Here is a 17,791-nt window from a genome sequence, read left to right on the forward strand (position 1 = left end):
GAAATCCTGCATGATACTGATGACTTCTTGCATTGAGATTGCCGCACATAGCCGCACCGAAGATCGTATACCGCCATGGTAAGCGTGCCTGGATTTCGTACGATAGGCTATATATTGATGGAAGGCCATTCTATTCTGACCAGGAACGTGGTTGACCTGAGGACGTAGGGACCGGCAGAAGGGTTCGTGGCGTAGCTACCGCTATGGACACGAGGGCCAGCGCAACGATTGACAGAGTGAGGAAGACCTAGGTAAAGGACGGGCCCCAGGTGGATCAGCGTAACGGATTACCAAGACTCGGCTATACATGATCTCATGTAATCTTACAGATCTAAGCAATAAAATATGTGATACAGATGTGTAATTATAACATGCAAAACGCCCTTTATCGTTAATTTCAGAACCGTTGACTTTCAGATCATATTCAATAGCTCGCAAGTCAATTATAAAGATATTTACTGGTATCATTAATAAACGAGTCTATTTTTAGGCCGAAAGTAATAATGGTATTAGTGATGATCAATTTGGTTTTCATGCAATGGATGAAATAAAGATTGGTATGTACATATAGTCATGAAGCATTTGTTATGCGTTTCGAATATCATCAACAATATATTGTAACTAACAATACATATACATGCTTTTTTTGTATGTACAACATACCAGTCATTCATCATCTTGTCTTTGTAACTTTTATTATATGCATACATGGTATGTGTAAAATGCATTTATTTTATGGTTATTTGAAACAATAAATAGAGGATATTTGTATATTTCAGTGTAATATTTTATTTCACGAGTGTCATAGAAAAACATATTTTCACGAGTGGCGAAGCCACGAGTGAAGACGTAGTTTTTCTATGATCACGAGTGAAATTAAATACGATCTTACACTGATATAAACAAATTTTCTGTTTCTTTTATGCTTATTTTCGGAATTTTATTAAGTTTTTATTTTTTTTCTGAATTATCGCCTTTTTTGAAAAGGGTGGTTTTTACGCCGCTACCCGTGGGGCGCCCCTCATGCAAAATTATAGCTGTCAACTTTTCTATTTTCAGTTTGCTGAAAAATAGTTTTCTGCTATTCATTCTTATAACTTATTATTCGCTAGTTTTTTAGTGCAAAGCTTTTATGAACAGTAAACAATGAAGTTTTATAAGTGCACGCATGTTCCAAAAAATAATGAAAACACTTTTATTTCAAGTTGGGCATGAATACATAACCAAATAACCAAATTACTACGCCGCTATTTAATGAATGAAAATTTGAAAGGTCAAATGTGTTAGCAAAACAAATGCGGATACTCATTGGATTTGAAACATTCTTCTTAGTTTAAGACTGCATGTGTTTCATAGTAAATTAATATTCAGTCATCTTACTGCCAGAGACCAGTCTGTTTCACTTGAAAACAGGTTTGTCCCAGATAAAGACTGAATGCCACGCTAGTTTGTTGACAAATTTTGAGGTGTGGGTGGGGTAAAAAATATCGGATTATCTGTAAATTGTTGTGTGAATTTTCCAGGAAGCTCATTTTACGTACTACAACGGCAAACAGTTCAAAATACATTTGAACGATGATATAACATACTATTTATGTTCGAACAGTTGTTTTTGTCTGTAATTTGTTTGGTATGAAAGCAAACGTTCGAACATTCCGCTTCAAAGATCAGGAAAACGGGATAACCGGTAATAAACGGTAAGTTGTTAATTTCCAAATATATATCTACTTAAATTTATAAAACATTTGTTTAATTTTAAAACATTTTGTTGACAACATTTACTGGTTCAAAGTCCAGTGTTCTGTTTTGATCAAGGTAAGTTACTACAAAGGAATTTAAAAGTAGTTCTGAAAGTTGATATTTTCACTCCTTATTTTGCAGTGAAAATATCACATTGATATTTTCACTGTTGTTATTTCACTGTTAAACCCCATATTTCCTCGTAAAGCATGAAAGAAAATACTTTATTGTTTATATCATTTTTACACATTTATACTCCATCTATTTATTTTTCTCTCGTTTAAAGTGTTCTTATGTCATGTTATCAAACATGTTGATTTAATATATCATGTTACAATAAAATGTGTATGCTTTGGTTCATCAATAAATATGTTTGAATTTTGGTCGTTTGTCTCCAAATCCTGGGCCCATCATTAATATCCGGTCTGTTCGTCACGATTCCAGTGTAAAAAAATGATATTTAGAAACAACTTTAAATTACTCAAAAAAGGAAGAAAAAGATCCCGACCGTTTACCGTTTTTGGAAGTTATATCGGAACCAAATTAATTGTTTGGCCTAAATGAATAACTCAAAGCGTCCAAGAAGAAAATAAAACAAATACACTAAATCTGCATTTATTGAATCAATGAAGTTAAGATTGATTACAACATGTATGCATGACATATCAACAAACCTTTGATTATAAACCAATGGTTAATGTTTTTAAACATAAACCACAAGTAATTATTTCTGGCATGCTATAACTCGATGGTTAAATGTTCGCAATGATATGATGAGCATTTAAAACACGCATAAAAATGTCAATATTTGTTTTTACATATAGTTGTTTGTTTGCCATTGTCATGTGGAATGAAAAAAGCAACAACATAAATATATGCACTTAAAGTGCAGATATGACTTGCGAGATACAGGCCAAATAATTGTCAAGGTTATAATTTGAGGTAAAACGGTCTTTTAAGACGCTATAACTTTTAAACAAAGTGTAAATGTTTTTGTCATGATAACCAGGAAAGGCTGAACGCTAAAATATCATCTGCCATTCTTAATGGATCCAGAACAAACCAGTTCTGTATTCTTTCAACTATATAGAAACCCCAATATCGGACGATCGATCAACGTCTTGTAACACTGTACAAAGCAGTACTAAAATAAATGAATTAGATTGATCCGAATTCTAAGCAGCAGAACGTCGAATTTGATATCGTTATAACATTATACAAAACATTGACAAATCATAAACAAAATATACATGTACGAACAACTCATCGAGGTTAAAATGAGGCACATAAAGCCTGATGTAAGACTCAAAAGGTCTTGTAAATATGAATATTTAAAAAACAACAACTTAAAACAAACTTCAAAAAGAAGCAGTATATCTACATTTTCACATGTATAATTATTTGAGATGATAATACACATGAGGTACAATGAAACCTTTACTGAATAAAACTGGGAAAGAAACAGAATGCTTTAAAGTTAATCATCGGTTAAGACTATCAATCAGTTAACTTCGACTTGTAAAGTAGACATTGCTAGTTTCATGGATTTCATTTCAGCTATTTCAAGCACAATATAGCAGGTTGTTGTGACTACGCATGAGCCGACGATGAAGAGTATCTTGGACGTCATACAAAGCGAGCTAGACATGAGGAAAACGGCTATTCCAGCCACTCCTTGCAGAACCCTACAACTTCCAAACGCCTCTTCATAGCGGTCAGCGAAGACTGTCGAAATGAGGCCTAATGAAAAGGAACAAAAATGTGGCAAATGAAAAATGACCAGAGAAAGACTCAAACATTGCATACTCTGAAGATGATTAATCAACTGCAAATAAATCAAATGGCAATGTTTTATTACCACTGTTTCTATTTCATCACACGTTAACAAATGAAATTCAAGCCCTTTCTTTATACATTATACTAGTAGTATTGGGTTAATAGTATTGAAATAAATCAATGGTGCATACTGTTAGTCTGTGACTGCCATATGCCATCGGCGAACCCCCAGACACCCAACAACGCCAAAAGCCACGGCTGGTCCACCTCAGTCGGTTCCCAGTACATCATGCCGATGAGACAGGCCAAGTTTAAGGCGGCAGCTGAAAGTACAGACGTTTTCTTGAGCGCCCTTACATACCTGATGCCGATTATTTTTTTTATATCATATTAGCTTACTCACTCTCGTCTTACCTGTCCTATTCGACTCGTAATGATTTGACCTTGCATTCCGAAAGTCGCGAGACGCTGTTCTGTAAACAAGTTTGTGTCTACTAAACCTTGACATAGGCGCTATAGAGAACTAGTTGAACTTGTGATCTGGTATCTTACCACTTGAGTTTTAAGAAACTTGCCATAGCATATGATCTTCCATTATTATAACAAATTGGGATTGGAAGTTTGTTTTTAAAGTTTCATTTGTATTTAGTTTTGAGGTTCAGTCATTTCCAAGAGATAAACATAATTCCTTCGCAACATAAGGAGGTGAGCTAATTTAACGAAGACAATCACAGATTTGCTGATTGTAAATTTGAAAAGCTGTTAAAAACAATTAAATATATTTGAACGAATGAAAACATAATGTTTGAGAACGATTGAAGACATGCAACCAGACTATGATTTGTACTTCACACTCACTTTTGCATTGTGGCGATTTCTTAATTGAATTTATTAAAATATGAATAAATATACGCGAGACTGTGCTCTTGTCTTGTAATGGAAACCGGAGTACCCAGAGGAAATCTGTTTGTCCGGCCTGGTGAACAATAATTATATCGAGTTAACTTTGATGAGCAGTACATCAAAACCAATGAACAATACATTCTGAAGTTCAAAAAGGACAATACTTTGCTGATGGCATAAGGTTGAAAAATGCTCTTGTTGAATGAAATGACCTTATCATTTTTGATGAATTGGTTATTAGTTTTTCATTGGTCTATGATCTATTTCGATTTTGAAGATACCCCTTATTCCCCGTCGACGCAGGAGGAAAACGCTATCTACCAATCATTGTAGTTCGGTAAATAACCGAATGTACTTACCTTGGATAATATTTGCTTTAAATTAGCCTTAATTTACAGTTAAACCAATCTTTAAGAATTCCTCATTCTGTTTTTTAAAGATTATTTTACCTCCTAATTAACAAGAAGATGTTACATCCCACTTTTCATTTGGCGCGGAAACAGTTCCAGTTGACATCCGTGGAATGGTTCACTATAAAGTAAACTAAACCACTGAAACAGAAGTTGAGAATTAGCACAATAACTGGGAGACAAAATCCCAGGAGTTTCCATTTTATTTTACTCAATATTGTAAAGTACTATGAAGGTGGCTGAATCGAGCCCCCTTAGATGGTAAATGTAAGAGAAACACGAATAATCTATGGTGAAAAAAACACTTTAGTTTAGTCCATTACATTCAATCGTTGTAATCAGTAAATATGGTAGTACAAAAAGTTATAATCTAGATGAACTACCTAAGAGAACAATTGGCATTCTTCCGGTCAGACGTGTAACCTTGGCAACTGCAACAGAACTCAGAGACCCGCACACCCCATAACAGATCATGGAATAGCCGACCATCTGAACACCGAGCGGACAGGTGATGTAGCTCTAAAACATAGCGATATAAATGACCATACTGATATTTTAAGACCAATATCAAGTATTGAGCACCCTTCTTGATCATGTTAACATTTGAAATGACGAGGGTTTTTTGTAAGTTATTTCAAAGTCATGCCTTTAGAATAAATGTTTACTAAGAAGGTAAAGCGCATACATATACCTGCAATATGTCGGCGACGACAAAGCCACTGCTCAGGACAGTATAAAGACACAGCGGTACGGCGAGGCCAAATTTCCTGTCAATAAGAATCTGGAAATATTCCACGCATCCTTTTCCAAGGTCACGGCAAGTAAACGTTTTCGGGCTAAAGTCTGGTACCTTGTCTAACAAACAGTATATAACAAGAATGGAAATGATCCCACATGCAGTATACGTTCCTATAAGGAAAAGCATATCCCGATTGTCAAACGCGGGATGTTCGGTGACGTCACTCTCTATCAAGCATCTACTACCACATGTGGCTGGAACTGCCACCACAACGTCAGTGTTATTTGTTTTGAAAGTAGCGTTTCCATCTTGGTAAATGTCCACTAGATAACTTGCACTGGTTTGGTTCCCATTGTAGAACTGTTTATGCAGTTCCATTTTTGTTACAGCACTCATAAATATAAGGGAGGATACCAGATTTCCGACGACCATTGCAAACTGGGTGCTGAGAGAAAGTATGCCAAAATAGCGACTTATATAAGTCTCAAGCGACTTCCTTTTCATTGTGGCTTCAAATAATCCAACCTCGGTAATGTAAGTGCTAATAGCGTTTAAGAACACAGCGGCAGCAAATCCATGAAGAGCAGCGCTTGGAACTAATGTGTACACTTTGGGGTAGTAGTTTGCAACAATATTGAAGACATATGCACACGCACTCCAGCAAAGACAGGTCCTTGGGGGAAACCTTCGGACGATAAACGGAGTGACAAAACTCCCGATCATGAACGTTGAAAAGAAAACAGCAAGCGACAGAACCCCAACACCGGCCTCGGTATTGATGCTACTTTGCAAATTTCTTAGTCCAAAAACAGTCGAGTACAAAAACATATTACTTACGCAAACTATGATCACATTTCTCATACTTCTTGTCTTTTGAGGAGAGTCGTATTTGCTGATAGATTGAAGTTTTTCAAGCGATTGGACATTCAACTCCTTACCTATAAAACCAGAACCAAACTCGGATTTGGATATTTTTTCAGCAAATATTCTTGATAGCAGCCGTTCTTGGAGACCCTGAATATCATCGTGTTTTGCCAACGTGTTACATGTACTGCGAACCCCACCGTCTTGGACCGAATGCAGGTTGATACTGCACATACTTCCAAACTCCCAACCGCTGCCGTATATCTGAGGTGGTGGAACGACTGCCATTTGAACTATATCAGTGACGTCTGTAAAATTCAAAGTCAAAGCCGAGCCTGCAATATCAAGTAAATCTGCATCAACCGAGCAAGAGTTTTGATCAAACGCATTGATTGTACAGGTATCAACTGTGGGCTTTTGTGTCGTTTCTTGCATATTTTGCTCGTGTTCAACAGTGTTTGTCAGTTCAGCTTTCTCCAGAAGTGGTGTTTCACTGCAATAGCTTTCAGCATCGGATGTACTTCCTTGGCTGGTCTGTTCTGACCATGGATGCGGTTGACTATCCATTCTTAAATTCAGTTGAGTAAATACTGTCTTTGCAATATATTCAATTGGATTTTCTGGCAGCGGGGCTTCAACTGACATTGCTGAAAGGAAGCATAAATTGTTAACGTAACATAATCATTTACCGTCGCACTTTTGTCTTTTTAATTGGCATAATTTTTAAACATTTGTCTATTCAATGCGCAAAAGATACACAATAACAACATACGCACACCATTACCGTCGAACTTAACAACGTATTGAAAGCGGACATCGGCGTTACGGATTTCCGATCATAACCTTACACTAGTAATTTTATTCATCATAACATGAGTAGCTTCAACATAAAACGTTGACAATCTAAACAAAACATATCTGGCTACAAGATACGAACTAAGATTTTGGTTGCAAAGTTAGTGCAGTGGCTAGCCCATTTGCTTCTCACCTATGTGACCTAGGTACAGGTTCATTACTAACCTTTGTCTGTATCCCATAAATCCGTCATTGTGTTCTGGGTACTACTTCAACTGTCCGTATGAACAAAAAGCCTCAGTGTTTGTGAATTATTATGTTCAATGTCATCACTTTCAATTAACATATGATTTCAGCACAACAGTTGTTAACTTCCTTCTCCGAACGAGTGTTTAAGATATACAGTAATGCTCACAATCACTTCAGAGAAAACCAAGAAAATGGATTTCAGAACATCAGATAGCTTAGGATTGATATCGACGTAGGAAGGTCGTTCCAAGTATCTTTTAAGCAAGCTTTCACTGAAATTCGAGATCTTCCTCTTCACATAAATCTTGTGTGATAGGAATAGGAATACAATGAAAGTGTATTATCGATAAATAATTGTATCATTTATTTATGCGATTGTTCACAGATCCTTCGAAACAGACCAAAATCTGTTCTCTAATATTCAATCGATATGTTTAAAATAACGCTCGTTCGCCTATGCCAAAAACGGGTTGAAACCGGCTATGCAACTAACTTGTTGAAACCGGCTATATTGGAAAATTCTTCCTACTCACAATGAAGCGGGTGATCGATTTAACGGACATGAATCTAGCGAAATGGAACAAGGTGAATTGCTTAAAGAGGACCTTTTTAGCAATTACCACGAAGCATATTGCATTGTTAGTTTGACTATAGTAAACTAGCAAATGATTTTCACTCATATCAATTGAAATAGCAACACAATCGTTTTAGTAAACATAAGTCCCTCCCCCCCCCCCCCCCCCCCCCCCCCAAAAAAAAAAAATGAGTTCAACTTGATAGATTACGTTTGCACCTTTTAAAATGCGTTTAGAAATGACAAAGTAAAATGCACAGGCATCTGAATCATTGTTTGTCACTAAAATGTTGTTTAAAACCATTTTGGGTACATACAATGAGATAAACAACACATCTGAAGATATTTAGTGTCTTTGATATACAAAAAAGAGACAAGGTATGTAACTCAAACTTACCCGATTTCACGGTAGAGTCCAGTTTTATGCAAATTTCTTAACCAACATAAAAACAATCCATTTTTAAATAAGTGACATGGAAAGAAGAGTCAATTACCTTTAAAATGGTGTGCGATATGTTGGTATAACTATATTGTCTTTAGACAAACAAGCATAATTCAATGTCCAATTCTCGTGTTTTTCTTTAGTCGGAAAGAGTACAGCAAATTCAGATCGTCAATTTTCCCCGTGTAAACAGTACTAAAACAGACCTATTGAAGTTATTTTATGCTTCAGTGTACAGATAAATTAATTCCATTCCATAATATCACGAAAACCCTAACATCACAATGTTAGAAACAACTGTATACACTATAACTGTATACATTAGCACTGTTTACACGGGAAAAAATGACGATCTGAATTTGCTGTACTCTTTCCGACTAAAGAAAAACACAATAATTGGACATTGAATTATGCTTGTTTGTCTAAAGACAATATAGTTATACCAACATATCGCACACCATTTTAAAGGTAATTGACTCTTCTTTCAATGTCACTTATTTACAAAATGGATTGTTTTTATGTTGGTTAAGAAATTTGCATAAAACTGGACTCTACCGTGAAATCGGGTAAGTTTGAGTTACATACCTTGTTTCTTTTTTGTATATTAAAGACACTAAATATCTTCAGATGTGTTGTTTATCTCATTGTATGGACCCAAAATGGTTTTAAACAACATTTTAGTGACAAACAATGATTCAGATGCCTGTGGTAAAATGCAACAACACATAATTGTACCGGTTTTCTGACATATAGAAAATCAAAGTGCTGAATGCACTGATGAATAAGATCTTTATTTAGGGGTTAGTTGACAACTGTGTGATAGGCATTGAAAACCCCCATAAATGACTCACACCACAAAGGATCACTGTCGAATGGGGGTGGTTTGAACAAGAGAACCGTAAACGGCAGAAGCACCGAACATGCGTGTGGGGTGCATGGCCAATGATAAAATCCTTGTTAATATGTGGAGGGGGATGTACCCTCTTACGTCGTAAATACAGACTTATACCATTATTTTACACGTCTGATATTCCCAAAGTACATGTAGTATATCTTTAAAAAAATGAGCATTATAAATTATGTTTGTTATTGATAGTTAATTAGTTTTACAGATCTCACAACACATTCATATATCAAAGCACTGAGCTCAATAATATGTTTACATTTAGTAAGACACTACGACGAGTTGTTTAGTTTTTTTTACTATTTAAACATTAAAAAAAAACAAAGACCCCTTTGGACTTGATTTGAAAAATCTTGGTAAATAGCCATTTCATGAGTCTAAATGTACATTCTATTATCAAAAGTATTTCGGTTTCAGAAAAAAGATTTTCAAAGCTTTTACTATATAAGTGTATATAGAACCTTGGACATGTGCTGTTTGAGGAGTTTTGTGCTGTTCTTCCATGTTTCTTGTTGTGATTTTTGTTTTTATGTTCTATGTCTTTGGTGTTAACCCAGTGCCATTAAACCGGGTTTATGTTTAAACTTTTTGCTACTGAACTTGTTTCTGTAGTTTTTCGCATATATATTGGGTGCGAGGCATGATTCAATCCCAGGAACATAACTTGAACAATCTTGTTAAATGGCATCTTCATGAGAGTATACACGAAATATCATAGGTCAGGGATTTGCTGTTTCAGAAAAGTAGATTTAAAGATAATACTGAATTCTAAATAAAAATCCTGACACCCTGGGGCAAGGTCGCTTTTGACCACAGGGCAATACTTCGAATAATCTTGGTAAAGGATCACTACATGGGGCTGCATGCAAAATTCAAATAGCTGTGGAAAGGAAATCGTTAAGAAAAAACTAATATTTTCTCCGCCTTAATTTGTATTAATGGGATAAATCAATAAATACACAGGCTTGGCCATTCTTGTGTTGGCGTCTGTAACCACCCCGATAGCTCAGTACCTCTTCGACTGCTGAAGGTCGAAGATCCATGATCCCCCAACGCGTCATACCGAAAGAACGCTAACAATTGATACCAGCAGCTTACTTGCCTGACACATGGAATTAAATGATACATTGACATTTGCTCAGTTTTATTAAAATCTAGGAAAACTGCTTCACATGTGTCGGTACTTTACATTAGGCAGCCACTTTACACCAGGCACTGGTCTGTTGAAAAAGAGCTACAGTTTCGCGTATTTCCTTGTACCTTACTAGAACAGTTTTTAAATACTTCTGATATGTAGTTGCGACTGGAAATGTGACAATTTTGAACTAAAATCTTGATGATGTCTCAGCCGGTCAAGTCATACGCCAGTCCTTAAGTATGGAGATTGCTTCTTTTACTTAAAATAAATAAACAATTTTTGCATACGAAATATTACGATGTATGAACATGCATCCCATCCAATGCCGCTTTTTTAGCTACTCGGGATCATGTTTCATATGAATAATATATATATAAAGTATGTTTCATGTTGAGAATAAATTTACTTATGATATTTGTTTCCACATAAATAAATCAATACACTATTATTTTCTTTAGATTGTTCGATCGTTAATATCTTATAAAATAAACTATTGCCTTATAATTTAATGATTTATGAACCAATGATATTTCATATCGTATTTGTAACTGCTCAGGTTTCGACTTAAACTTTTTTGGTGCTGGTAAAGTGGTCCAGTAACTAGACCTGACTTGAACTAAACTAGACAAACGTGGAAACACATAATACCATACGAAAATGCGTTAAATAATATATATAGTCATACTTAATTACTTTAACAGTATTTTTAAATATCAATCTCACATTTTAGTAAACATGTGTTTTACATAAATTAAACAATATTTTTTTTCAAACATTTTGCAATAACACAGCAATGAAGAATGATTCCTATATATGTCTAGATGAGATTCCAACGGGTTACTGACGTACACTCAAATTCATGTTTAAGCAATCTAAACAAATTTCTGATTAATCCATTGTTCCACTAGCCGGACAATGGTCTGTTGTGATCATACTGTATATATTGTTTATTTTTGTAAAAGAAGAATTCGTGTTCAAATTTACATTGCTGGCGTGCAAGGTTAAAAGGAAGAAATAAACATGTTCATCATGCTTCACCATAAGTATAAAGACTTTGTTAATTTGGCAAACGCGCACCAAAAACCCTCAATTTGAATACACAATCCAATCACAAGCCAACGGCTTGTCCGGTTCTATGGAATGGTATTTAGGAAAAAAATGCATTATGCTTGATGACATTTGTATTATGCTTGATGACATTTGTATTATGCTTGATGACATTCCCGTTCGGGATATAAAAGTTACAATATGCATTATGACATTTCGTATTGCATGATGGCATTCTGCATGTTGACATTCAAATCCTGTTTAGAGCAATTTAGACCATTATGTACTAACTTCACTTTGTTTAAATGTCTGTGAATATCATTTAATGAATGCATCTTTTATTACAATCTACATAACTTCCTTATTTTTATCATAAAATTCAAAATTTGACGAATCCGAATAGAAATACAAGTTCGCACAATGCATCAATCACCAAGCATTATAGAACTATCCGAATGAAACAGTCCAAATAAGACAAGCCGAATGATGCAAGCCAAATGAACTAACCATAACGCGGTTGCCAAGGAACAGGCATAACGAATTATGACAGCAGGGGGCTCTGTATGCATATTCATTTGTTTCCGTACATATTCGGAGTAATCGTTCGTTTTGTCCGTACATGTTCGGAGTTTAACGAGTTATTTACATTGCAGTTATTTCCCTTTGTTCTAAATTTGTCATAGCAATTAGTTTGCTGTATATTTATATTTCGGCTGAAAATATTCAACACTTACTGTTTAAGAGTCTCATTTTCTGCATCTACTTATAGCATGGCATTCTCAACTACACCCATAACAAGGTCATAAAATGGATCAACAGTTAATACCAGAAATTCTACCGATTACAGATGCTACAAGGGACAGGATCTTGCAGTTGGCCAATAATATTTCGAACCACCGCATGGAAAATGTTGAATATGAATTTGAGTCTATAATATCTGTTTTGACCCAGCTGTCATATCATGTTGATGTTTCATCTGTTTTGGACAAAGTGAAAGATGCCTTTGACGCTATAATAACGAGTACTAATGGCAGTGAAGACAGTGCTGTTACTTATGGTACACCTGATTTGGTGTATACGTCTAATAAAGGTAGACCCTCCTTTAACATCCCAGAGGAAACACTTGTCTATTTTATCGAAAAGGGTTTTACTGTTAGACAAATGTCAGAGATGATAGGAGTCAGTGACAAAACAGTGGTAAACCGAATGGCAGACTACAATCTGTCAATAAGAGGTTCATACTCCTCGTTATCTGACGAAGAACTCGAGACAATTGTTGGTAACAAAATTTCCGAATTCCCATCTGTTGGGTACAAGTCAATGCAGGTCCATTTGAGAGCTGATGGGATCAGAATTACTGAAGTTAATCAATTTTATTTAATTGACTCACTATACAGTTGAATATTTGCACACTGGGTTTTAGCACTGTATCTGAATTATCGACCTGTAAATATTCTGCGAAAAGTACAGTAATAGTATTCACAGATTACTTTTTGATAAAACACTGATTTAAAGAACAATCATGTCATGCAGCTGCCAGGACTCAAACATGTTAGGGCCATTTTCCTTATTGTCACTGTTATGCTAACCAGATCCCAGTCTCTGTCTCTTTTGTCTGTAGTAAAGTTTAGCTTATAAATATCATGAATACAAAGGTTTAAGTCTATAACACGTAAAGAACTGGACGATTTTTTAGTACATGCTACACATACTGCACAGTACGCATGCTGCCCGAGTTCAGTAAAGGCTTGCTGCATGTCATGCGCTAATTTGATACCCTGTACTCATTCTGAACACTTTTATGAAACAGGGATTAAGTAATTTACTTTATCCGTGGTGTGTCAGGGCGTGTGTACTTCTCACAAATAAGCACGCAGCACTCTGCAAGTTTTAACTGAACCCATGGCTGTATGCATGATCATGATATAAAATCATATATTCTGATTAAAGATTTGTGAGTGCAATCGGATAAAGAATTTTTATTTTGTGGTACAGATGGCGATTCATTTTCCATGGAGGAATAGATGGCTATTCTCGCCTTCCAGTCTACTTGAAAGTAGCCTCTGACAACACTGCTGCCACTGCGTTTGATTCCTTTTCCTCTGGAATTCAACAGTATGGCATTTCAGAACGTGTGAGAACAGATAAAGGTTTAGAAAACTTAAGGATAGCTGAATTCATGCTACAGACTCGAGGAATCGACTCCAAAAGTCACATCACTGGCAGAAGTGTTCACAATCAGAGGTTTGTTGTACTTATAAACAAGTTTTATGCAATGTCAAATAGATAATTATGATGATGAATTATGCTAGATTTGACCATACCTTACTGTTTGTTTGTTCTTTTGGGTTTATCACTGGTCGACACAATAAAATTCATATACAGTGATTATACAGAAGCTTTTAGTCAATCTGGGCTCACGACCATTGCATTTCTTGGCTTCATTGTAAGTGACTGACAGCTTTCCCATTTGTAGACATACAAGTGAGATTTAAAAGAATATTTTATCACAATTATACATACATAACCCTGGTAAAGCCTTTGTTTGAATGATGCTAATTTAATGCTAAAAGCAGGTTAAAATAGTATTGAAAATTTGTTTATCCCAAGTGCCCTTAAAAGTGAATTACTTAAGTTAGTGTTCAACGCCTCAGCAACATCTTATATCTTTTGCCATATCAGGTATTGTAAGCCAACAGTCTACCTGGGGTAGGACAAACCAGAATAAACACTTCTCTTCTGCTATTTAATTACTCTTTTCCATTAACAATAACTTATGTCAGAAATATCAGAATTAGTTTTAATTAAATATCCAGTGATAATAGCAGAGCCAAGCCTGTGACAATGGAATGGGTATTACCTAAATTGATTTTATGTAAATCTGAATATGAACATGTAATAAAAATGTGACAAAAGTACAAGATATGTCTAATTTGAGAGTTGACAATTGTTTAAAATACTGATTACAGAATAGAGAGATTTTGGAGAGAGCTTTGGCAGGGATGTACTAACACCTACTACAACCTGTTCTGGAGAATGGAGATGGATGGTATTCTGAACGTCGGCAATGAGAACCACCTGCTTGCCCTCCATCTAGTATATCTAAAGAGAATTCAAACTTCCGTTGACCGGTTTGTTCAAGCCACATCACAGCGACCACTGCGGACTGAACACGGCAGGACACCCATGCAGTTATGGATAATGGGTCAAGTTCTTGATCCCAAAATCAACCTTACAGATGAGGTACATTTACATACCAATGATTTAATCATAAACTGTAGGCATACAATTTATTACATTTACTTTAATATGAAAATTTGATTTTTCCTTTTTATTTTCTAGGCATAAAAACTACTTCTTTTACAATGTTACATGTGTTACTGCACATTTAATACTATAAAAAGAGCTTTTTTAAATATATCATTAAAAAGCATTTTATAATTGTATGTGTGTTTCCACTATTGCATTGTATTTATTGCCTGCACAGAGTTACTTGCTGTAAACCCTCTTTTATTTCATGCTATAGTTCTTACTTTGCTTGTTTTTTGCATCAACAAATTGTTTGACCATTTTCTGTTTCAGGAAGCAGAATCCTATGGGATTGACTATGTAACACCTGATTTAGTCTTCAACAACGATCAGGAAGGATTGGTTGTGCCCCCATTGATGGAAATCCCTGCAGATGCAACCCGAGAGGTTGAAACAATACTGCAGCAGCCTGTGGACAGTCCATTTGAAGTCAAAGTCTACAAAGACATTTGTAACCACTTTTGAAGCCAATAGTGTATCAATTTAACACATAGACAATATACATAACCTTGCATTATAGTTACTTTAATACACTGAAAAGTCATGTTGTGTTGGATGGAAGTTGAGACATTGTTACAATTAGGTTGTTCAGAGTGTAGTTTTATTAAATCCTCATAGTTTATAGCAGTTAAATATTTTATTTGATGGTGCCCTGTCTGTCGTTCATGTATCTTACACTATTGCTTGTGAAAATCAAATTATGCCTCTGGCGTCAAAACTCCTTATGCCATGAGGTTTCCTGTGGACTTGACGAAAATCTTCTCGTCCGAAACCGCTAGGCCCAGAGCTTTAATAATTTGTTACGAGCATCATACTTGGTCCTCTACCAAGATTGTGCAAATTACGCCCCTTGGGTCAAATTCCACCCTTTTTGACCTACTGTCTTATTTTTTAAACTACAGCGAAGAAATTTTAAACATTTTCACAATTCTGTTAACAAATAACAATGTTGAGGTTGGATGACATTGACTGTGACCTGTTAGCCTACTTTCTTATTTTTGAAGCTACAGCAATGAAATTTGGACCATGTGTAGAGTTTTAAAAACAAATATCAATATTATCCTTGGATGACCTTGACTGACTTTTTGACCTACTCTTGTTTTTTAAGGTGCAGCAATAACATTTTAACCATGTGTACAGTTTTGAAAACAAATATCAATGCTGTGCTTGGATTACTTTGATTGTACCTTTTTGAAGTCTCTGTTATGAAATTTCAAGCATGTGTACAGCTTGAAAACATATCTCAATATTTACATTGCCATGTGACCTTTTGACCTACTTTCAAATTTTTGAAACTACAGTTTTAAAATTTGGATCATACATGTCTGTACAGCTTTGAAAACAAATATCAAGCTATATTGATTACAAAGGTTAAACACTTTAACTCATGTGAGGTATTTAGGGCCATCATGGCCCTCTTGTTAATTTGTTAATCTCAAAATGTGATTCACAATCTTTATGATATAATTATGTAACATACGGTTTTAAAATTATATACATTAATATTTCATAATGAGTTAAGTATAATTATGACCTGTATTTAATTACATTAATGTTGAAACATCAGATGTTGAAAGCTAGTTTTTAAAAACTAGCCTGTTAAAAGCAAACACAGATCAAAATGCAATTTATCTAAAACAGGTGTTTAAATTGTAGAGGTTATATTTTTGCATAGTCATGTCATTTAATTTTAACTTTAAAAGTGTTTTATAAATGTAAAACACTTAGTCTGAAATGAAAAATTGAGAATAAGCCTGAATAAACTTTCAGATTTGAATTTGGACTGAGAGTTGTTAACTTTTAAAGGAAATGATAATTTGTATGTGACCTAGACTGTAATAACCCTTACACAAGGGAAATTATAAATTATGGTTTGGTTATCCAAAAATAGAACCACTTATTTTATAAAATACAAATACTTTCTTATGGTGATGAATTCAATCTCAATGCTAAGTGATTCCATGTCATCAAAAGATAATGTTTTTAAAACTTAAAAAATGAATGTCATTATAATTAGTAAGTTTATAAGTTTTGTACTTTCGTATGGACTCTGTCAATGTTTACTGTATCTCTAGATCGTAGTTAGTTATTTATACATGAAAGCATTGATTGTTTGCTCCAATTGCAATGATGTTTGTAAAACTTTTATTAAATAAGATAAAATAATCAAACACTGTGACTTAATTGTCTAGAAAGTAATAATGACTACCACGTTTGTTTTTTAATTGTTTTTTATTGAAAAGAACATCATTTAAACAGATAATGAATAAAACATCAGCGCTCAATTCCACTGGAGTAGTTTGAGTCAACATAGAAATAGTAAAATAACAACAATAACTGTAGAATTCCTATTACAATGTGACAAAAAACATACGTGAGAATCAGATGTTCACAACACTTGAACACTATATTTTGTGACAGATTTATGTCTAAAAATTGGTTATTTTGTATTGTAAAAAGTCATAACTTGATTATATACCAGTTAGCAAACCTGGTAAATACATGCACATTCATATGCTATACCTATCTATCATGATATATCCGGATAGTGTGTCCGTTGTGCATGTTCTGCCGGGAAAGGATACATAACTCATCAACTCTTCATGCCAACATGTCATGATTGTTTTATCATTTAAATCTAAAAAGCTCAAATGAAGAAAAGTTTGTAACTCAAAGATATTGCCTTCAGACATGTTCCTTTGGTTTTGATAAAAAAAGCACAAAGTTACTAAACAAACAAGCCACTACTGAAAATATCCCTGTCTATGCCTGACTTGAAGTTTGTAACTGTTATATTTCACAATGGGAAAAGATCCTAACCAAAGAAGACAATGATATACCTTAATGTTGACAAGGATATCAGCAGTATGCATGTAAAGTAACAAACATAATAACAACACC

The 17,791-nt window shown here is 34.8% G+C and overlaps 2 protein-coding genes across 3 annotated transcripts; one reads left to right on the forward strand and one right to left on the reverse strand.

Moving 5' to 3' along the window:
* Positions 1-2,403: 2,403 nt before the first annotated feature.
* LOC128244035 (protein unc-93 homolog A-like) lies at positions 2,404-7,480 on the reverse strand. Its single transcript, XM_052962053.1, has 6 exons — positions 7,453-7,480; positions 5,521-7,079; positions 5,213-5,348; positions 4,869-4,970; positions 3,708-3,839; positions 2,404-3,480 (listed from the first exon to the last, which is right to left on the reverse strand). Exons 1-4 carry the CDS (start codon positions 7,478-7,480, stop codon positions 4,963-4,965), a joined length of 1,731 nt encoding a protein of 576 aa, XP_052818013.1. The 3' UTR covers positions 2,404-3,480; positions 3,708-3,839; positions 4,869-4,962.
* A 4,796-nt stretch (positions 7,481-12,276) lies between these two features.
* LOC128244820 (uncharacterized) lies at positions 12,277-16,943 on the forward strand. 2 transcript variants are annotated; one of them, XM_052962910.1, is made up of 4 exons: positions 12,277-12,380; positions 13,577-13,825; positions 14,551-14,824; positions 15,164-16,943. In XM_052962910.1, exons 1-4 carry the CDS (start codon positions 12,352-12,354, stop codon positions 15,353-15,355), a joined length of 744 nt encoding a protein of 247 aa, XP_052818870.1. In that variant the 5' UTR covers positions 12,277-12,351; the 3' UTR covers positions 15,356-16,943. The 2 variants fall into 2 exon arrangements, with proteins under 2 accessions (XP_052818870.1, XP_052818871.1); XM_052962911.1 differs by having other exon boundaries at positions 12,366-12,671.
* The last annotated feature ends 848 nt before the right edge of the window (positions 16,944-17,791 follow it).

This window comes from Mya arenaria, chromosome 8 (assembly GCF_026914265.1).
Source record: "Mya arenaria isolate MELC-2E11 chromosome 8, ASM2691426v1".
In the NCBI taxonomy this organism is placed as follows: Eukaryota; Metazoa; Mollusca; class Bivalvia; order Myida; family Myidae; genus Mya; species Mya arenaria.

Coding starts and splice junctions, on each gene's coding strand:
- LOC128244820 (XM_052962910.1), top strand. CDS start 12,352: ATGGCATTCTCAACTACACCCATAACAAG. Junction 13,826..14,550: donor AGAAGTGTTCACAATCAGAG/GTTTGTTGTACT, acceptor TACTGATTACAG/AATAGAGAGATTTTGGAGAG. Junction 14,825..15,163: donor AAATCAACCTTACAGATGAG/GTACATTTACAT, acceptor TTTCTGTTTCAG/GAAGCAGAATCCTATGGGAT.
- LOC128244035 (XM_052962053.1), bottom strand. CDS start 7,480: ATGACGGATTTATGGGATACAGACAAAG. Junction 7,080..7,452: donor TTTATGGGATACAGACAAAG/GTTAGTAATGAA, acceptor GCTTCCTTTCAG/CAATGTCAGTTGAAGCCCCG. Junction 5,349..5,520: donor TCGTCGCCGACATATTGCAG/GTATATGTATGC, acceptor GCTATGTTTTAG/AGCTACATCACCTGTCCGCT.